This window comes from Acanthopagrus latus, chromosome 24, assembly GCF_904848185.1.
Source record: "Acanthopagrus latus isolate v.2019 chromosome 24, fAcaLat1.1, whole genome shotgun sequence".
In the NCBI taxonomy this organism is placed as follows: Eukaryota; Metazoa; Chordata; class Actinopteri; order Spariformes; family Sparidae; genus Acanthopagrus; species Acanthopagrus latus.
The window spans coordinates 13883223-13905590 of record NC_051062.1 but is presented as its reverse complement, the minus strand read 5'-3'; the positions used below and the strand labels follow the sequence as shown (position 1 = coordinate 13905590).

Here is a 22368-nt window from a genome sequence, read left to right as displayed (position 1 = left end):
TTTATATATTTGTACCGATCGAGTATTGACGCTTTCTTATGTGATCGTATGTGCCGGGCGGCAGATCTGAGGTCTGTTTCAGTGTTTGTGTTCAGAAGGTTTCAATAAAACTGAACATTGAAAACAACCTGGAACGATGTGAGTGGTTCATTTTGGCTCCTGGAGACCATGTGGAGCCGTTTTATGTTTCTCAGAAGAAACACTGATGCATGAAAGAAATAATCTACTGAAATGTTTTTTTTTTTTCTGGTTTTACAACATGTGACCGAGTAAAATAAAATGTGAGGATGATAAACGAGATAAATCACGTGGAGAAGCAGCTCTGGACGGATTCCTCAGAGACAAAAGGTTGATCAACTCTTTCCACCTCCATGACTTTGCGAATCATGCCTTGACTGTGAATCATCTGTGTGTGTGTGTGTGTGTGTGTGTGTGTGTGTGTGTGTGTGTGTGTGTGTGTGTGTGTGTGTGTGTGTACAGCAGATTCCTTCATGTAAACACGTCCAGATATCTCGCATGAACGCACAAACGATCTCATGTGCTAATGCTGCACAAACAGCCCACATGAGTGCACACCGATCCCTCGTCGTCGTCGCTGTGTGTGTGTGTGTGTGTGTGTGTGTGTGTGTGTGCTCTGTTTCACTGCCAAACACACACACACACACACACACACACACACACACTGAGAGAGAGGGTTTAATGTGCTTTAATTAAAGCAGATAATTATTCACCCTGCGAGGACAGGCCACCTTGACAGACTCGTCCTTTGCCTCTCGATGACGAACCCTCAACATTCCCGCCCGTCTCCTGGAGACGAGTCCCGGCTCAGTGTTCCGTTTCCATGAGACCAACGTTCCAGTGGAGAGGTTCTGTCCCGTCATCACAGGGACTGCAGGCGTTATTCTGCCCATCAAAACCACAGAATCAGAACCGTGTGTGATGAGCAAAACACTCATTTTCCACACAGCTCATTCACACAAATTGGCAGGCGTGGAGACGCTTTTTGAAAATGCAAAGCAGGCGGCGAGATGAAACGCTGCAGCGAGCCGTCGGCCTGTTTCATCTGCTGCTGGATGTGTGGAGACGGGCCAGGCCGGATTCACCTCGTGGAGTCCGGAGGATGTGAAGAGCCCTCGAAAGATAAAGGACGCACAGAAATAAAACTCCTTTATCTGCTTCTTGTCACGCCTCGCTCCTCCAGCAGCTCCTCCGGCGTCACAGGGGAGTCGGCTGTTGTCATGTGGAGCCTCCGGTCCTGTCGGTCATCACGACTCCAGCTGAAGGATTATCTGTTTCACTCACAGGCTGAAGAATCTGCTCCTCCTCATCAGTTCACCGCCTGCAGATATCATCTGATCGTTGCACAGTGGAGGAGAGACGGCAAAACATCCAGGTCGATGTTTTGTTTGTTTGCTCAGTAAAAATGTCTTTCCACATTCCTCGAAAATGAGTTCTGAAAATGTCAAGCATGGAAAAAAAAAAAATTCAGAGATGAAAAAATTTGAGGAGGAAACAAATTGAGGGAGTAAAATGTTTCATTGAAAGAAAAAAAAAATTTAATGGAAACTTTTTTATTGAAAAAATATTCTTTATAAAAAAAAATGTATTTATTTATTTATTTTTTCTTTAATAGAATTATTCTTAGAAAAAAAAATAAAAATTTAGAGAATTTTTTCATTGGAAACAATTTTTTTTTAATTTTGTTTTTCTTTTAACTGAAATTAATTGTATTGAAAAAAATTCTTTCTATAGAATAATAATAAAAAAATTTGGAGAGAAAAAATGTGAACAGTTGCTTTAAGTGACATATTGATCAGATGATATTGATCAGATGATATTGATCAGATGATATTGATCAGATCATGTAGAAGCCTCCACAGCTGTGAACTCATCCGAGAGTTTAAACAACAGAAATCTTTTTACATGAATCAGAGAAAATCATCATTAGAACATTTCAACAACAAAAAAAACATTTGAAGTTCATTTCCCCCTAAAACGTAATGAAGGACGGAGATTTAATCAAAGGCAGAGAACAAGAAAGTTTTTTTTTAATTTGCACTTTAGAGTTGGAACTAAAACTTTAGTTTCTCATTAAAACGTAATTTGAAGCTAATTTGGACTGAAGACGTTCAGCTCAGTGTTTCTACAGAAACATGTTGGTTCCTGTTACCTGAGGAACCGAGAGGAGACGCAGGTGTGTGGGCGAGAGACACTCAGTGACTCAGCCTCGTTAGAGAGAGAGGAGTGTGTGTGTGTGTGTGTGTGTGTGTGTGTGTGTGTGCTGGTTTTAATTTGTTTTATTGATCACACACACTCATCAGGTCGGGGATCGATGCAGGAGGAGGTCAGAGAGAACAATTAGTGAAGTCCTGATGACTCAGGTTGTGTAGTTGTTGTGTGTGTTTGTCGTCCCTTTACTGATGGGACCTGTTAAAGGTTCATTCCGCGCCGCTGTTTTCACTCAGTCTGGTTGATTAGACGCTGTTAATGTGTGGAGGAGCTGCAGCCTCACGCTCAACTACAACAGCTGGATTATTCAAAAAGGTTCAGTTATAAAAACCGTCTTCTGTTCAGAACCGGAGGCGTCTGAACATGTGGTGGTACCGGCAGCAGAACTCTCACAGGTCAGAACATCCAACAGAACCAAACTGAAAACGTTAAACAGAAAGTGTTTCACATCAGGGTCTAACCAGGGCAGTGAATCAGGGGACAGAACCAGCTGGGTGTCACCTTCTCAAAGGGGGGCGTGGTCACATTCTGATTGGCTGAGAGGGAAACACCCCCAGTCAGTCTGCTCCACCTGCACACAGCTGATCTGAGTTCAGTGTTCAGCGTGACTGATGCAAACACAAATTCAACTAAATTCAGTTCAAACCTGATCGATTGTGTGACAGATTGATCGAACTGTAACTGGAGGTTTTTGTTCATGTTCTCGACAGGCTGCAGATCCACATTCCAATTATAATAAAGCCATAAAAAACTTTATTTAAAATAATTAATATTCCACATACAACACTGACATATCATGCTTAAACATACAGTGACAGGGAGAAAGTTGTGTCCTCAGTGTGAATGTTGCCTGTGAACAGTTCATGTTCAGTTTTGTGTCTGCAGAGAATCTCTCACTGCTGTGAAATCCTCTGCTGCCCTCTAGTGGAGCTCATGTTGAAGGTTCCTTCTCTCCAGATGTTCCTCACAGTTCAGACGTGTTTTATCTTCAGTTCGCTGCTTTTTCCTCCCAGAATAATCGACTTTCAGTGAGTTTTTCTCATCCCTGATTCTTGTGTTACATTTTGTCTCATGATTAATCAAATTAAGCGTCTAACTGGTTAAATAGAGGAGACATATATGGGTCTATATGTGATAAACTGAAGGACAATTCTACCGTTTATGTCCAAATAATGTAGAATTCACATTTACCCTCATTTACACCAGCGTGGTTTGATTTTCTTTAACAGCTTCTGCACACAAAAAAAATAACTTTTTCATAAATCACAGTTATTAACACTCACGTAGACCGACTGTGTGTGTTGAGTTTAACAACATCACATGTAATATTGATTCTTCTACATTATAGACTCTCTACAGGGCCTGCAGATGGTCCAAACGTCTTTAAAGGCTCGTCAGCTCACAGCACCAGATGTTTTTAATGTTTTTAATCTCAAAGTCTTTAAATGAAATACTTAGTTATGGGCCACACGTACAACAACAGAGAAAACAAAGCTACAGTTGGTCTCGATCAAATCTAAAAGATGAAGAACATGAAGTTGGAAGGCAGTGCAGGGGTCACATGTGACCACTAGGTGTCAGAGTTTGAGCAGCTCTGTGCGCAGAGGAAACACTGCAGCACACACCTTTCAAAATAAGTCCCTCCCGCATAGAGGAGGCTTTTATTTTGTCTTCACCGGAAGTCTTATTTTGTAGTCGTCTGCCTGGCCTTGACGCATCTTCTCATGAGGCAGGTCCACGCGTCACACACCACCACTTTGTGTTGTGTGTTGCTACATGGAGACATGATGTGACACTCGGCAGCGCGTAATTTGCGCATTTGGAGATGTTCCGCTGTGCGCGCGCTGGTTCGGCTGCTGCTGTTGGAGCGAGTCCAGGGATGCTGCCGGAGTGCCTCCGCGCAACGAGGGGCTGCGCCCTGCGCCTCTGCTGAGCGGACCAGACGTTTGATTCGACTGCATGGATCACTCCCGGGACGTGTGAGCGTCTCCTGCGGTGCGCACTGACCCTCCTCCCCGCTGCATCATGGGGAACAGCTTCTCCAACCTGGCCGCCTTCACGTCCCTGCACATCGTCATGCTCGGTTTGGACTCTGCGGGGAAAACCACCGTCCTGTACCGGCTGAAATTCAACGAGTTCGTCAACACGGTGCCCACCATCGGCTTCAACACGGAGAGGATCCGTCTGGGCGGCGCGGGGGCCTCCAGGGGCATCAGCTGCCACTTCTGGGACGTCGGGGGCCAGGAGAAGCTGCGGCCGCTGTGGAAGCCCTACAGCCGCTGCACGGACGGCATCGTGTACGTGGTGGACTCGGTGGACGCGGAGCGGCTGGAGGAGGCCCGCACCGAGCTGCACAAGATCACCCGCTTCTCCGAGAACCAGGGGACCCCGCTGCTGGTCATCGCCAACAAGCAGGACCTGCCGCGGGCGCTGGATGTCGGGGAGATCGAGAGGCAGCTGGCTCTGGCCGAGCTGAGCCCGTCCACCCCGTATCACGTCCAGCCGGCCTGCGCCATCATAGGAGAGGGTCTGGACGAGGGCATGGACAAGCTGTACGAGATGATAGTGAAGAGGAGGAAGTCTCTGAAGCAGAAGAAGAAGAGGAGGGAGTGAAGTCTGCGGATGTGAGCAGATTATATTCACGGTGATGAAGGTGAAGCTGCAGAAACTCCATTTAACAACACGCTCATTTGACAAACAGCTGTAATATGAATAAGAGTGATGTGATGCCATGATGATGATGATGATGGTGATGATGAAGGTGACAGATCGTGTTGCTGGCAGCAGTGTGAACAGGACGGATTCTCCTGGCACGGCTCCCTGCTGCGCACACACTGGTGTAAATGTGATGACTGACGCACACAGACGGTGTTACACCAAAGATGATTCCCCCGAGAAACAAACTCTCATCCTTCCTCTCATCCTTCGGTTCTGGATGGTTCAGTTAAGGTCATTTCTCAGCTGTAGCAGCGCTGTGGCAGAAAAAAAATAAATCTGAGGGATAAAAAGATCTGTGTTACAAGATAATGAGCTGAATTTAGTTGGGATTGTGGAAGAACAGCTTGTTAACTGTGTAATTTAATTGCATATATTTTTTTTCAACAGTCATTTTTCATATAATTTAACTACATTAAAGTTCATTACATCATGTGCCACAGAACAGGAGGATTATCCAGACAAATCACAGCAAAACACCACGTAGTCGTTGACACAGTGATTTTTAACAGGAGCCTCGGAAAAAAAAAATAAGATTTGTATCCCCACAGTTCAAAATAATCAGTACTTTTGGTTCTGGAGCTTCTGGAGGGTTCAGTTGAGGTCATTATTTCACTTACAGATAAAAAAGTGAGGGGTGTTCTAGTTTTTATAGCCCTGTAGCCACAACTGAGGTCATGTACTCTATATATTCACATCTGGGAGCACTTTATAATGTCTGTCACATCATTAAAACGATTGTATACCATAAAAAAATGCAAATTTATGGTTAATCAAACTGTTAACTAGCAATGAAAAGCTTTATGATCTATTTAATAGCTATTGTTCTTTGGAAAGTTGCAGCTGATGTTTAAAACCTGAACAGCTGATTTATGAAGCGTTTCATTGTTTCTGAATAGTGAAATCTAAGAAACAATACATTAACATTGATTAATGATGATTATTATAAAGTGTTTACCAGGTCAGTAAGTTCTTTTTAGCAAAAATATGAGTTTAATACTTTTACAAATATAATGTTGGGCACAAAAAACACACCCGTATCCCGACATCCCAGGATTTTAGTGTGAAAAAATGAAAGTAGATCTTTTCATCCTCATCCATGAGTTCACCTTCGATCACCCAGAAGCCATATTTCAGGTCTCGACCAGAGTATCAACGTCACATGTAGCGTTCCCAGCTTTCTTCTACGTAAAGTAAAAAAAAATAAATAATCACAGGTGGAGTACAGTAACGACAAAGTTAACTGAAGCTCACATCACGTTAATATAATTCAACAACTATAAAAGTTAAAGGTAGTCAGTAGGATTTGTCCCAGCAGTTCCTGAACGCACCACAAAGATAGCTGATAGTTGGTAAAGCGTCATAATACATTCAGACTAATATACGACCCTGTTTTTGAAAATGTAACGAGGAGAAAGTTCAGAGATTTGTGTTCAGATGCAGAAAGGAAAAGTCAAAAGCTGTCTCACGTAAGGAAACCTGTAAATCTACTGAAGTACAGAAACAAAGTATTTGTACTACATTACTTCCTTTTTCTGGATATTTCCTCTCAGTAACTGATTACAGTAACTTTAATCATTTAATTAACTTATTACACGTAACTCTGTACTCCCTGAACTTGCAGTGTTTTTCCAGGCGACTTACAACAAAACAGTACGCAGTCGTCGACATAGAGTGATTTTGGTGGTTTGGTTTCAGTAGTTTTTTGGAAGCTGCTGTTCCTCAGAGTTGTTGAGAAAATGTTACGAGTGTCTTCCTGTGAAACAACCTGACGGGCTGGAACCCGTTCAGCTGTTTTTCCTCTTACAGAAGCATATTTAATCCTGATGAATGACAAACTAAAACATGCTGCGTGGGGAGGTTTCTTTTTTTTTTTTTTTAAATCGAATTAGAAACACCCCTACGCACCAATTCAGTAACCCAACACAATGAGCCACCCACATGATTGACAGCTTGCAGAATAGTTCATAGAAAAATGACTGAAATAAGCATTTTGTCTTAATGACAGGACGGTTGAATGTCTCACACGGACTGTTGCGTAATGCCGCGTTCACGTCTAAACAGGAGAAGAAGAAACGGGACTAAACGAAGTTTGCTGCATCAACGTTAAAGACTTTAAATCAAACTGCAGCATGTTCCGCATCCTCACGTAGAGCTGATTGTGTTTTAATATGTTGGAATGCAGCAACGTCACACTTGTAATAACCACCAGGGGGCAGACGCAGATGTTTGGGGTTTTTTGTTTTCGATCTAAATACAATATTTCCGACATCAGTCCGACGTGAACGTGGCATCCTGTCTCCGCAGTGTTCAGTCGAGCTGTGTCCAACGTTGCATGACAGCCACGACTCCAGATACAATTATACAGTAGTAGTGTTACAGCCAAGATACAGCGAGACCAAACAATGTATTACATGCCAAAATGTTTAAAAAAAGAAAGACAAGAAGAAGTATTTTTGGGATTAAACTCTTTGTAATTGAACGTGTGTGTCGTCTGGTTTGTAAAGCTTTAATCAGAGTCGAGTGATTCGCTGCAGCTGTCAGATAAAAAACAACTAAAAATGATTTACTTTATAACTCATAATATAAAGTAAATTACTAATATTTGAAAGTTGCTGCTTACTTCAAGAAAGTTTGATCTCACTTTCCGATACTAACGAGAGGTTATATTAAAGGTGCAATATGTAAGAAATCAAAAGAAAAGTGACAAGAAGACGCTCCTCACATGTGCAGAACTTGCCTCAGAAGTTTCACATTTTTAAGTTTTCTCCAGGCTCAAAGTCATCTGGTGATAGTTTTCTGTACACTCATTAGTACGCTGCAAACAGGAAGCGCTAACGGATAATTCGGCAAAGTTTAAATGTTGCCACTCTCCCAGAATGATGTGAGCTAACCAACTGACGTCATCGTAACAGCAGACTTCTCTTTATATCCTCCTCAAGCGTGACTTCTGAGCGCTGTGAATAAAGCTGGTTAAAAATACCGAGTACACGTAAAGTAAAGTACATGTTTTCCTGCCGTTTGTTTGCTGGCCTCCTCTGTCTCGCGCCAGATTTACCTTTTCTGCGGTCACAACATCTTATTATCCTGGTTTGAGCTGCTCTCGTGTCGAAGTGTAATCACAGAGGAGGAAGATGTTATTCACTCGTTACATAAAGACATATTTCAAGTCTTTAAGATCTGATCGCCACTAACAATAGTCTCCAACTTTCACACTGTTTCCTCTCACTGTAATAGAGAAATCATTGATTTGAATAAGTCGGACGATAAGAAAGACTGAAATGATTCAGCAGGGAATAATAATCTCAGAGTTTGTCGTCCTCAGAGGAAGACGATCCTTCATGTGTCTCCAGACGTTTCCTGCTTCTCCACCGTCCTCTCCGTGTTTCTGTGGGAGGCCGTAAACAGGATTTTCTGTTTCATCTGCGTCTTCTCCTGGATGGTGATAATCCCTCACTCCTCCGCCCTCGCCATCTGAAAACGGAGAGGCCGCTGCGTTTTTTTTGTTTTGTTGTTGTTTTTCTCCGCTGAGCGTGCAGAAGCTTTGAGCGCCTGAGAACAAGAACGTTAACATGCTTTCAAATCCACTCGTGTGTCTGGATGTGCAGCGGGGAGATGGTTTTATTTCTTTAAAGGAGGCTGAAAATGTGTCGATGATTCTGCTGTGTTTGCAGTTGAAGTTACTCGTATTTCACCGGGCTGTATGGAAGCCCGGAGGGAGTTCTGGTGATCCATCTTTGAAAGACTGATCAGAACAGTTTCCTCTTCTGATGGGAGAAAAGTTCCTGAGTTTTATTTGTCATTTTCCAGGAGATTTCTTTTTGTGTGAGATTTGTGGTCCAGTGTTTGGCTGAAGGTCGTGTTCGGTCCGTCTCCTGCAGACAGAATCTGTTGTTCATAGCCTCAGTTTGCTGTTCAGTGTCAGTGAAGGCAGCTTGTGTTGAGTCAACAGAGGCTTTAAGGTCTGAACTCAGTCTGATGACAACAACGCTGCTGCTTCAGTCTCCACTCCTGTTCCAGTCTTTGTCCGGTCTTGTCTTGGTTTGTGGTTTTGACGCCTAGGCCAAGTTCTAGTCTCAGATTTTCCAAACCCTCAGATCGTGTCTTAGGTCTTGGTCAGATCTCGTCTCTGCTTTGATTCTGTTAAAAGTGATTTGAGCAGGTAGAAATGAGTCGATGTCGTGTGTTACTGTTGAGAGAATCTCCTTCACTCAGCTCTGAGAACTTCATTATGTCTGTGCGAAATTAACTCTTCTTATTAAAATGCAAATTCCACGTATATGTGCAGCTGCAGTTGTGTGTTGAATCATCCCTCACACACACACTGCGGAGTGTGTTGGGGGTTGTCGGTTCAGGCGGAGGCTAATCCGGCTGTGTTTCCTCGCGCCCGCTGAGCGTCGGGGTGAACGGTGAGTCACTGCTGACGTCACGGTCGAGGCTTCGCTTGAAACGTGGCCCATTATCATTTTAATTACAGGCTGGGAGAGTCGGAGAGAAACTAGAGAAAAACTCATTTTCATGCCGCTGCTTTAATGCCACAATCAAGTCTTGAGTCCTTTAAGGAGAGTTGTAACGTAATACGGGACGTTAAAATGACATAATGTTTATTATTTACTTCAAAACTGTCTGAAACGTGTCACATAGTTTATATATAATACATATAGGGCACTAAATTGATGCCAAAGACCACAAGATTACAAAAAGATCATTCAAAATTGGCCAAATATTTAGACATTTTGCCAATTTCTGGAAAATAAAAGAAAACATATTTTTTCCCAGATTTTTTTTTTCAAAGATTTTTTTTCTTAATTTTTTTTTTTATTTAAACAGATTTTAGTTTTCAGAAGAATTAAATTGTTCCCTCATTTTTTCCTATTCCAGAATTTGTTTTGTCTCAGAAGATTTTTTTCCCCCATTTTTTTTTCTCAATTTTTAGGAAAAAATATTTAAAATATATATATTATATTTAAAATAATAAATACAAAAATTCTCAGGATGATTTTTTTTTTTTTTTTTTTTTTTTTAAGATTTTAAGGAGAATTTACATTTTTCTCAGGAGATTGTTTTCCATCTCAGGAGACTTTTAAAGCAAAAGAGGGTATTCATGTAAATTCCCCAGCTTGGGTAATTCAGCGTAGATTAAATCAGAAGTTTAAACACACATGAGGATGAAACCTACAAAATAACACTTCAGCTAAAACCCTGAACCATCAGAAAAACTGGCACCATGATAGAGCAGGAAGAAGACAGTGGAGGAGGAGGGAAGTTAAAGAGAAACTGGACATGTTGTGTCATGAAAGCTGAATTCTGCTGTGATCTGAGACGAGCAGCTGCTGCCGCTCGACCTCCTCTGGAACGAGAGAATCTGCTCGATGTGTTTGGTGTGTAGGAGGCAGCAAAGCTCCGACTGTCGGCGCCAATTATTTCATCTGTGGCTCTCAGACGGGGAGCCACAGATGGGATTTCACAGATGCTGAGACGAATCGGATTGTGACAGACGGGATGAATCACATTTTCTGAAGAATTCTAATTTTTCTTTTTTCTTTTTTTGTGGTGAAATCTGCAGGTCAGTGTAAAACCAGTGAAAGCAGCCAGCAGAGAGTTTCTCAGTCTTTTCTTTTATCGCTTTCATCTGATCATACGCCATCTTTCAGATCAGCTAAATGCTAAAACAAAAAGATGCAAAATGTTTTAAATATAAATAAAATGATAAATAAAGAAGATCTGAAGAGAAGCAGGAGACAAGACGTTACAGGGAGGACGGGTGGAATTCTTTCAAACAGCTCAGGCGCGTCAGATTTACAGCTTTAATGACGGCTGTGTGTTGGAGCGTGTCATTAACATGTTAAATTACAAAGCTCACCTCTGTAATCCAGAGGGCGGGACTCTCCCAGAGGATGCTGGGAGTTGATGGGAACAGACCAGGAAGAGGCCGTCTCCACCTCAGACTGTCATCTGTCTGTCAACTGTTCTCAGATTATCTTCAGACAAGTTGGAAACAACATGGACGTCAGTTTAGGGAAGAAATGAAGAGACGCAGGACGAATCCACTCTGGCTCTCTATTGGAAAAATACTGCGATGAACTGATAAATAAGGCGCTTTTAAACATAACACAGACATAAAAAAAAGTATTTAAATGCAGCATGTTTGAATATTTATAACAGTGTTCGCCTCGCGTCAAATCCAAAACTTTTTTTCCATTTCCTGTTCTGAGTCTTTTAATTGCACAGACAGTAAAATGAAAGTGGTAGTTTCGTCACTTGGCCCACGCAGGCTGTACTTAAGGAGGGAAATCATCTCCCACCGCCCGTCAAATGTGGCTGAAAACTGGCAGCGCTGCTCAAAGATTCATCGACTCAGCTGCTGTGCAGGGTTACAGCCTCGTGATGTTTCCAGTGTCGTGTGACACCTCGAGGCCAGTCGAAGACAAAACACTTCTCAGGGCAGAAAAAGGACGACAGACGGTCGTTTGATTTATGGAAGGTTAGCAAACACATTCAAAATAAAGTAAAATAAAGTAATAAAGTGTAATAAAGTATTCTTTCAGTTTGTATCATTAACATAAAATACTCATTACATTAAACAATGATAATGTATTAACGACGCGACTATTTTCAGTTGTTTTCAAATTGTTTTATTTCGTAGAACTACAGCGTTGATGTGTGAACCTCCAGCCATGCTGACGCAGAACAGCATGTTAACTATTTTGTTTATGCAGTTTCCCAGCAGCCATCTTGTCAGTCAGTTTGGCTGACGTCCAGTGTCTGCAGACAGGTTTACATGCAGGTTCCCTTCACTAAATAAAACAAAACAACTAAAGCCTGGTTTCAGAGAGAACGTGGCAGGACGAGTTAGGAGGAGGTGTCTTGTGCCTGCAAGACAGAGAGACACAACAAAGACAATCAGGTAAATATACAGTGGAACACTCTGACAGAAGAGGTGTTCAGGGCCTCTCATTAACTGTGTCTCACCTGTATTCACCTGTCTACCAGTGACCATGACTATGACCACGACCACGACCACGTCCATGTCCATGACCTCCACCATGCTTGTGACCATGCTTTTTGCGTCGGCCACCTTGCCCGTCAGACTCGCTCCCGCTGCTGCTCCCGCGACTTCCACTGCGACGACGAGGGCGACGAGGGCTGTGGTCGCGTCTATGTTCGCGGTCTTCACAGTCAGGGCTGCGTCTCCTCTGGTGATCATCCCCATGGCGATCATCCCCATGGCGATCATCCCCATGGCGATCATCCCTACGACGATCATCCCCATGGCGATCGTCCCCAGGGCGATCGTCCCCATGACGATCTTTCCCATGACGATCGTCCCCATGGCGATCATCCCCATGGCGATCATCCCCATGGCGATCATCCCCATGGCGATCATCTCTATGGCGATCATCCCCATGGCGATCATCCCTATGTTGATCATCTTCATGGCGATCATGGCCCCTGGTGTCTCCTCCTTGGCGACTGTCTCCTCCATGGCGACTGTCTCCTCCATGGCGACTGTCTCCTCCATGGCGACTGTCTCCTCCATGGCCCCCATCGTGACCACCCTGAGATTTGGGGTCTACGCGGGGATCAGGCCCCAGGTTGTAGCCGTGGGCAGGTTTGTCTGTTGCAGCACCAATAAAACAATTGATTACTATCACTTGGATAAACAATCGTTTCGATTGGACAAAGAGAGAAGGTAGTTTCTTCACTGAATTGATACACGAGAAGAGTTTCATACCTGAACCGCTGCCAAACATTTCTTGGCGTTGGCGTTTGTCTGGAGGGCAGATGAATCTGTAATTATAGCTCTAAATGAATGAAAACAGGGAGGAGCCTGTTAACAGTTCAGTTAAACCAGTTTGACTTGAACATTGCAGGCACGACACCTCAGTAAAAAACAGAAAAGCAGATACAGTTTCTGCAAGTGAGACATTATCTGCCAAGAATCACCTTCTGAGAAAACAAAAACAAACCTTAACTTTTACCTTCGCATTTTCAGTTCAATTCTTTCAGTTTTCAACAATACGCAACCTTCCATCTTATTATTTAATACAACACGGCTCTGCCTCTTTTCTTAGTGCTGTGCTACTTTCCTGAGAAAAATCAAAACTTTCTTCTGGATTCTGACATTGAATTAATTTAAAAAGAAAGTAGAATTTGGTTTTCTGTTGAGTCGAGCTGATCACACCTGTGCAGCTGTTTTCTCTTCAACAAGACGTCAACAAACAGAGAAAAGATGCCTCTCACTCTACAGGACTCTACATGCAAATTAATTCAACTACCCCTCAAACCTGTACTTCACACAGGGTGTACTTACCTGAGTCAGGTCGCAGTCGAGACGAGTAGCTCCTGTGAGCGGATCGACGCTGAATGATTACTAATAAGATCTGTTTGTATTCTTGTCCCGTGGCATCAGGAAATGGGGTGGGTGGCGTGAAGGGCGTTGTCATATGAAAGCAAACCTCTCTCTGTTTTCATGTTGGAAGTATGTGGACTTGATCCTCAGCCAAACAAAACCTGTCACCTACTGTATCACCTGCCCAGGCCCATACTGTACTACTACAGAGGAACCATCCATCTGAAGTAAGAACTTAAAGTCACTTTTCTTTTTTTTTAAAAAGAAGTTTTAAAAGAATTTTTAAAAAGGATGCATCAGGAAATAATCCACACATTCTACATGTTTTATTTTTATTATTTTTTTTTTTTTACATACGGACATGATAATCAAACTCACAGTCTCAGAATTTAGCGATTTATTTCTTCAAACTGTGGATGCTTATCCAATTAAACAACATCACAGTTTCTCATTAATGTTTTGATGCACTGTAAGAACCAAAATTACCTGTTTTGGTGATAAATGACCCATCCTGTCACATCTTGAATTAAACTGTCAATAAAGGCCAATACAATACTTCAACTTAAAAGTCAAACCTGCAGTTACTCAGACTTTCCTCAGATTAAAACACTTTGTGTATCCTGTGTAATATTGTGTGATAATAATCTGCTTTGCAGCATTTACATTTTAACAACACGCTGTTTGTCAATGCTTATTTTGTCAATAAAGCTCATTTGAATCGAGTTGGGGCCCAATCAGAGGTTGAGACGTCACACTTCCAGTCTGTCTCCCCAGTCAGCCAGCAGCTCTCTCTGTTTGTCCACAGAGATTTGATTTGGACAACAGAAGAAGAAGAAGCGGTGACGCTGCTGATGAGAAAAGGGGCGGAGCCCGGGACGACCTGCCGTCCCATCTGACACCTGAAGGACTCAGTGGTGAAAAGGTACGGCGTGTCAGCAGATCATCCTGTAACGAGGAACTGACTTTGTTATCTGCCAGATTCTTGTTGCATAACGGCAAACTATTATGTCGCATTATCTACAGAACTTGAAATGTTTGTTTTGTTTCTTCTTCTTCCAGGTGCGTCTGATCCTGAAAGGGAAGTATTGTCACATTCAGGTGAAGCTCAAAAACACTGTCAGTCAGACAGTCCGGTCTGTCGATGTAGAATTTGCCAAAACAAGGCAGATGTTGGTTGTTTCAGTGAAACATGTCAAATTGTTCGTTACCGTGTAACGTCCAAAGAAAAGAGAGGTTTTTTTTTATTTATCAGGTGATGTTTTGTGATTTCTGATAAATTCCTTTCGATTTATGGATTCAGTCATGTTGTTTTGTAATTGAGAGATTTCACTGTTATGTCTTTTGTATATTTTCCACTGATTTAGATAAATGTAGGTATGGACATGGTGTATATTACTATTCTTGGAAATGCATTAATAGTTGACATATTGTGATATATTCTGCTAAGGTCACTGTGTATTGAGGGTGTCTAACTTTTAACTAGTAGTTTTGATTTGTTTTTTGATTGTTTACTTTTCCTGTATGTGTAGATGTGTTTGAGGTCATGAGTTGTGTTTTCACGCCAGACATCTTAATTTCCTTTGTCACACATGCCCGACTGTATCGGGAGGCTGAGTGAGCACGATGATTGGCCAATTAAACAATTAACTGGAACAATATTTTGGGATCAAAGTAGAAATGATGACAATAATTTTTATCTCACATGAAAGACACATTTCTTCAACATTTTGGCTCAATAAAAACTAAAATGAATAAAACATGGTGCGTTTTTGTTTTATTTCATCTTTAGTTTAGTTAGTAAAATATCTGAAGTATTTTTCTTCTAGTCATTCTTCTTATCAGATGTTCTTATCAGTTCGGATTTCACACAAAAATGAGTGAAAAGTGCGTTTGCACTTCAACAACACGCAGTGAAGAGTCGTTTGAATCGAGTTGAGGCCGTTTGCCCAATCAGAGGCTGAGACGTCACACTTCCGGTCTGTCTCGTACGGCCCCAGCAGCTCTGTGTGTCCACCGACACAAAAATGGTAAACATCCACACTGAGCGACCACCCCCCTGTTTCTGCAGGAAATGGTTTGGTCCTGTCCGTCACTTCCGGTCAGTGACGTGTTCCGCTGCTTTCAGTCGCTGAACTTCAGTCATCACAATGTTGCCGAAATCACAATCTGGTGTTCAGAGAAGGAAAGAGAGGAAAGACAGAGGACAGAGTGTCAGTGTGTGACCCAGTGACTCACCTGGACAGGTGGGGAGCCTTCAGTCTGAGGCTGTTAGCCTGTTAGCTTCATGTCCACAGTCACATCAGCTAGCTAGCTACAGGCTAGTGTTAGCCTACATTTCATCAACATTTCATCAGTGCAGGGAAACATTCGGCAACATTCATATTAAATCACCGTCACTGCTGCTTTCAGCAGACTGAACAACAGCCGAGTCAGCAGCAGCCCAGTCTGTCCCAGTCTGTCCATCACTGTCTGTCCCAGTCTGTCCATTTCTGTCCCAGTCTGTCCATCACTGTCCCAGTCTGTCCCAGTCTGTCCATCCCAGTCTGTCCCAGTCTGTGAGAGTTCTCTGTCTCTCCTTCTCTTTTTTATCATCACACAAAAGAAAATGAAATATTTATTAATGACAGAAAGTCAAACAAGAGACAGAGTTTAATTAAAATAAACACGTCAGATACGTCAAGCTGTTTTCTGCTGTGTGTGTGTGTGTGTGTGTGGCAGCATGATACAATAATGGACTTACAGTAAAAATGAGATAAAAACAGGAAAGTCTATCAGATGCATGAAGCTTTTTCATGGCTGTGTGTGTTTGAATACAGTTAGAAGTCCAGTATGAAGTCTGGGGCTCACGTCACTGTTCCAGTTACACACTGAACCTCAGACAGAAGGTGTGTGTGTGTGTGTGTGTGTGTGTGTGTGTGTGTGTGTGTGTGTGTGTGTGTGTGTGTGTGTGTGTGTGCAGCTGTGAGGCCTCATCAACATGTAAACACATCATCAGTATTTTCTTGACAGGATGAGACCAGAATGTATTTCCACATGATGTATTCTGACTGTTGTGATGTCGGCTGGTGTTTCCACTGAAGATGGGAACAGAAACATGTTGCAGCAGAACTGATCCTGATATAAATGATGATGACAGGAGCTCCATGCAGAAGCTGTTTATTTCATTATAAGCTGAACCAGAGACGGAACATATCAGCACACAGATGATGGAACAATAACAGCTGAAACATTTCACTGATCATCAGCTCTCTGCCTGCTGTGATGAGCTCCAGCTAACAGCTGAGGGCGCTGCAGTGACGTCTGACCATGTGCTGCCTGGTGTCCGCCACCAGAGGGCGCCTGCGCAGTGGGTGTAGTCGGTGTGGGCGGAGTCAAACATGTGGCCCCGCCCACATCGAGCCACTCCCCGACCTGCGTGCTGCAGCCAGGAGGCTTCAGGTTGAATCCAGCTGAGCTCTGCTGGCCTGCAGGGCGGAGAGACAAACGCTGCTGTGAAGTTTGACCCTCTGTACGACCCGTAGACGTGACGAAACACGGCTGAGCTCGTTTAAATTCCATCAATGTTTGAGGAAAATCATCAAGAAGGTGATGAGTTTTCTTACCTGATGCTCTGGGAACTTTGCTGAGCTTTTCCTCATATTAATCTCTGCTGGAAATGATTCAGTGTGAGATGTTGAGAATAATACTGAAGCAGGAAGTGGCAGCTGAGGGAACAGAGCAGTGGAGCTGCTGCAGGGCTGCATGCAGACAGCCGGGGATCAACACCTGCTCAGGTGTGTGTTTTACAGACGGTGTATTCATCTGATGAGCTGCCTGTTGGTTTGAAGTGTACTTATCTGTACAGATGGAGAGCTGGGCTGCTAAAATACGTTTAATGTGAGTGAAATTCAGGAAATATTGTTTGATTCTCATCTTACTTCTGCAGCTGCAGCTTCATCTGAACTCTTCACATGTAATCCAGCCTGCAGTCCTCACCAGAGATCAGCACTCAGTCAGCTGATGTTTTAATATCTATATTTCTATACTGTGAGTTTGACCGTTTAAGGGTCGGCCTGCCTGATCCAATAGGAAACCTTCCTGCTGCAGGATCAGTGATGTGCGTCTCTCTGACTCGTGCATATGGACAGTTCATATTCAGAGACCACAGAATGTGACAGCTGTGTCACAGTAACAACTTCCAATGTGGATATTTTCTAATTGTTTTCCTTCAAACGGTCTCACAGACGCACATTAATGTTCCAACTGCTTCATCAGAGTCCATGAACAGACTGAATGTTTCTGACTGTAAATGCTCATCATCTGTTTTCCTTGTGGTGTCGCCATGAAATACATCTGATCTTTGTCTGTCTGGTACAAAATAGTAAGTATGGCCTAATAACAATACAATCCAATTACAACAGGTATTAATTATTGTGATGACAGCTGTGCTGAGGTGCATGATTATATCACAGGGTTAAAAAAGTCCCACACAGAAACAATCACAGTGTTAGATGGTACAAACACACACCAACGACAGAAACACGAGTGTGTTAACCAACACACACATGCAGAGGTCTTCTTTACTTCTGTATTCTGGACTGTCAGTACTTTGAGTTTTGCAGCTCTGCTTGCAGTGGCAATATAAACATATATTGTAAAGGAGACACATATTGCAGCGTGTCTCCTGGAAATCATGCTGGTCTGTGCTGGTTTTTCTAGCAGGCAGAGAGGATCAGTCAGTCAGCTGATCCCTGATCTGTGGTTCTGTGCTGCAGGCAGAACAGAGAGACTTCCTCAATTCTCATAGTTTCTTTTTATTGTGACAATGTAAAGGGAGAGTGTGAAGTTCCACATGTTGTGAAGAAAACACGTGAATCATCAGCTGATCCAACAGAATCCACTCGTCCGCTTCATGGATCCATCAAGTTTAACAGAACCACATGTTGGCAGGTGACACTGTGCACCTTTAACTCCCTGCAGCCACAAGTGGACATTAGAATAAAGTGCTCAGTGTTTCAGCTGTCAGCCACACTGACTCAGAGTATCTGAAGTACGACACCCGCCACATTAAAGGAACAGTTCACCCAGAAGTCAGATCCAGTCAGGTGAAGTGTCGGCAGCCCACCAAACGTTTCTGGATCTCCTCCTGAACATGTGACCGCAGCGGTTCTGTCCGAGGCCGTGGAAGCCCCGATATCCCAAACTGATGTGACCAGTTGTTGACGTCCTGTTTAAAGTGTTAACCTGCTAAAATCACATCTTTTCAAGGAAACAAACGTGTGTCTGATGCTCATTAATATCACTTTGTGACATAAAGAGTGTTTATCTCAGTCTGACAGAGTTCAGGCTGCAGTTCCTGCAAATCTCCACCAGATGGCAGCAAAGTCCAGAAGGTGAAATATGAACTGAACGGATAGAAAATCCTGACCAATCACTGCAGCTCATAGAAACACAGTCAGACTGTGAAGTAGAGATGAGGTCAAACCAAACATGATGATTTGAACACTATGTTAAAGCCGATCCATGCAGGAATATGTAGAAGTGTCTGATCATATGATAGAGATCAATAATGGACGACAGGATTGATGTTGAACGGACTGTCATTGTTTTGTGTGTAGTTGTGTGACAATGATCCGATATTGATGGTTTCAGTTTGAAGCTTTGCTCTCGTCCTCCTGTTGGCTCAGCAGGAGAAACCAGGGCTGGAAATTTTGAGGTCGTGGGTTCGATTCTTGATTGAAATTTGAGGGTCGACGTTCAAAAGAGTGAAATGTGACAGAAACAAAGCGCGTCAGTCAGATCCAGGAGCTCAGGCTGATAGAGGTCTGGTCAGCAGGTCTGAGGTTGTGGGTTCAATCCCTGGGCAGGTGAGGTGATTTTTAAACCTGATGTCCAGAACAAAGAGTGAAATTATGTCAGAATCAGAAGTTTATCTCCAGCTCATTAGCTCAGGAGGATAAAGTGATGCAGAGAAGTCTGCAGGTTGTGGGTTCAATCCCTGGGCAGGTGAGGTGATTTTTAAACCTGATGTCCAGAACAAAGAGTGAAATCGTGTCAGAATCAGAATTGTATGTCCAGCTGATTAGCTCAGGAGGATAAAGTGTTGCAGTGAAGTCTGCAGGTTGTGGGTTCAATCCCCGAGTAGGTGAGGTGATTTTTAAACCTGATGTCCAGAACAAAGAGTGAAATCATGTCAGAATCAGAAGTTTATCTCCAGCTCATTAGCTCAGGAGGATAAAGTGATGCAGTGAAGTCTGCAGGTTGTGGGTTCAAACCCTGCCTGAGTGTTGAAGGCTGGTCTCTGATTGTTTGATCTCAGGACACTCACTGACTTTTGAGGTCCAGCACTGATAAATGAAAACTTGACAGCGCTCAGAGAAGAGATGTGTCCAATAAAAGCTCCGGAAGAGTCCAATGGTAGATGTCCAGGTAGCTCAGCGGGTTGGAGGGATGTTGTGGAGTTCTGAGATTCAGAGTTCGACCCTTGATTGTTGTTGAGTTTTGAAACGTTCAAATCAAAGAGTGAAAAGTTCCTGAATCTTTATAAACCTGCAGTTACTGAGACTTTCCTCAGATTAAAACGCTTTGTGTGAAAACAACCTGCTCTGCTGCATTTTAACAACACGCTGCTTGTGTGTCAATGGCCGTTTTGTCAATAAAGCTAGTTTGAATCGAGTTGAGGCCGTTTGCCCAATCAGAGGTTGAGACGTCACACTTCCGGTCTGTCTCCTATGGCCCCAGTCAGCCAGCAGCTCTCTGTTTGTCCACCGACATGCTGACGGTCGGACGCTTCGTGTGAGCAGCAGATAACTAAAGTAAGTGTTTCATTCATCTGTTCCATGTTTTCACCGGCTGTCTGGATACTTTGCATGTCGCTCCAGCGACAGTAACCGAGCTAACACTGCTGTCCGTGTAGCTAACTAACAGCTAGCTGCCATTAGCTTGTTAGCTCCGCTGTGTTGTGGCGTGAACAAACCGTTTCAGTGAAGAATGATGGCACTCGGAGTGAAATGAAGCCTTTACTGCACATTTGGACTCACATAATGTTAAATTGAGGGTCAAGAACGCTTCAAATGAAGGTATCTGATGAGCGTTTTCCATGTTAGCTTAGCAACGCTAGCTAATGAGCGTTGATTGAAAGTAACTGAGTGCAGCTGTGCAGCAAGTCTGCATTTAATCAGGTACAAATTAAACTCGTTTGTGTCTAAATCTCAAACAGTCAGCGACGAAATTAACCAGGTTTGAGTTCCTCAGGTACCATATTCTGCTACTTTATAGTTCCACTCTGCTTGTACATTTGATTTAAACACACATAGGTAGGCAAGAGTTGGACTGAAAGTTTATTATTGAAACAGTTGAGTCAACCAGCCTTTTGTCTGTACTAGTTTTCCTGCTGCTTTATGACTGAACATGTAACATTTGTGTTAAATTTGTCGTGTTTTTTCTTTCAGATTCCCTCTATGGCTTCTGGAGCGGGTCCGAGAGCGACGGGCACAGCCGGCAGCGACTTCCAGCACCGGGTCGCTTCACCCGACCAGATGAGGTCCGTTCTTTTTGCTGTTCCAGTCTCATCCCTCAGAGGGAAGTGAGACTGTGAGAAACATCAGATCCACCTGCAGCCAACACTTTTAGTCACTGTCAGTTTGTATGGAGATGCTCATTTTGGCGACTTTTTAGAAGTGAAGTGTTTTGTGCTTAGCTTTAGCATCCAGTGCTAGTACCTGTCTGATATCATGAAATAAAAAAACACCATATTTGATTCAGTTGTTTTTATTGAGCCACAATGTTGAAATGTGCAGTTTGATCCTTTTGTCTGATGCATTTCATGGAAATGTGACAAATTAGCTTTTTATTTGATCCAAAATATTGTAGCATTTAAGAGTTGATGTGTTAATTGTTTAATGACAAAGTGAAATAAAGGTCACAGCTGACAAAGAACATGCAGTCAAATGAAGTTTACTGTCGTCTGCAGTGAAAACAACTCATGAATACAGAATTGGAGACAAACACAGGAAACAAATTCAGACTTTTAGTGAATTTATTGAAATATGTTACAAGTACCAAATAACTTCCATACACATTAAACATGCTTGAAAAATGTAGAATATGTGTAGAAGATAAAACAGCAGCCTTTCACAATAAAATGTAGTTCAGCTGTTTGAACTCCTCGTCTTCTACAGGAACTGAGACCAAGATGGAAAAAGTCTGTTTTCTTTGTTAGAATGATTTTAAAGTAACTTTCAATATGTCAACCATTAATGCATTTCCAAGTACAACACTGTTATACTTGGAAATGCATTAATAGTCGACATATTGAAAGTGAACAAAGAAAACAGACTTTTTCCATCTTGGTCTCAGTTCCTGTAGAAGACGAGGAGTTCAAACAGCTGAACTACTTTTTATTGTGAAAGGCTGCTGTGTTATCTTCTACACATTCTACATTTTAAGCATGTGTAATTGTTAATGTGTTTAATGTTTATAGAAGTTATTTGGTGTAAAAGACATAACGGTGAGTTCCCTCTCAGGATCTGACGCACCTGGAAGAAGAAGAAACAAAGTTAAAGTCGACTGTTAGCAACAAGAATCTGACAGATAACAAAGTTTTTTCACCTTTTTTCACAACTGCTACCTTTTCACCAGCGAGTCCTTCAGGCCTCGTCAGCTGGACGGCAGCTGGTTTTAAAGTTCCTGGTCCCGGGGTCGGCCCCTCTTCTCATGGTGCAGGGCTGCGTTTCCTCTGAACGTCTGAAACAAATCAAATGCAGACAGAATCAGACAGAAACACTACAGGCTGTAGAAAGTGACACGAGCCAGCTGAGCCTGGTGTCCCACGTACCTGCTGATGGTTATCGCTGTGCAGCTGCTCGCCTGGCAGATCTACTACAGCAAGAAGCTGCTGGACCAGAGATTCACCTGCACACAGGACCAGAAGAAGAAATCAGCTCATCTCAGCTTCTGTGAGGACAAAGAGGAGCAACTCCTGTTGTGGAGTAAAAACTCTCCCTATACGGTGAGGCAGTATTATTGTGGAATAAAGCTCATGTGCAGTCAAACGTGGTTTACAACTAGAGTCGACTGTCCAGGTGACGTCT

General features: G+C 42.9%; 2 protein-coding genes and 1 long non-coding RNA gene across 5 annotated transcripts; 2 read left to right on the top strand and 1 right to left on the bottom strand.

Moving 5' to 3' along the window:
- Positions 1-3064: 3064 nt before the first annotated feature.
- LOC119015276 (ADP-ribosylation factor-like protein 4C) lies at positions 3065-5239 on the top strand. The gene has a single exon (XM_037091126.1). The coding sequence runs from the start codon at positions 4255-4257 to the stop codon at positions 4840-4842; it is 588 nt and encodes a 195-aa protein (XP_036947021.1). The 5' UTR covers positions 3065-4254; the 3' UTR covers positions 4843-5239.
- Positions 5240-11542: 6303 nt separating this feature from the next.
- On the bottom strand, positions 11543-13930 carry LOC119015269. Of its 3 annotated transcripts, XM_037091117.1 has the most exons (5): positions 13784-13927; positions 13259-13519; positions 12680-12749; positions 11917-12562; positions 11543-11817 (listed from the first exon to the last, which is right to left on the bottom strand). In XM_037091117.1, exons 4-5 carry the CDS (start codon positions 12491-12493, stop codon positions 11687-11689), a joined length of 708 nt encoding a protein of 235 aa, XP_036947012.1. In that variant the 5' UTR covers positions 12494-12562; positions 12680-12749; positions 13259-13519; positions 13784-13927; the 3' UTR covers positions 11543-11686. The 3 variants fall into 3 exon arrangements, with proteins under 3 accessions (XP_036947012.1, XP_036947011.1, XP_036947013.1); XM_037091116.1 differs by having other exon boundaries at positions 13259-13930; XM_037091118.1 differs by having other exon boundaries at positions 12680-12735; positions 13259-13930.
- Positions 13931-19937: 6007 nt separating this feature from the next.
- Positions 19938-21214, top strand: LOC119015307. The gene is made up of 2 exons (XR_005073275.1): positions 19938-20091; positions 20728-21214. It is a non-coding gene; the product is annotated as an uncharacterized LOC119015307 (long non-coding RNA).
- Positions 21215-22368: the final 1154 nt, after the last annotated feature.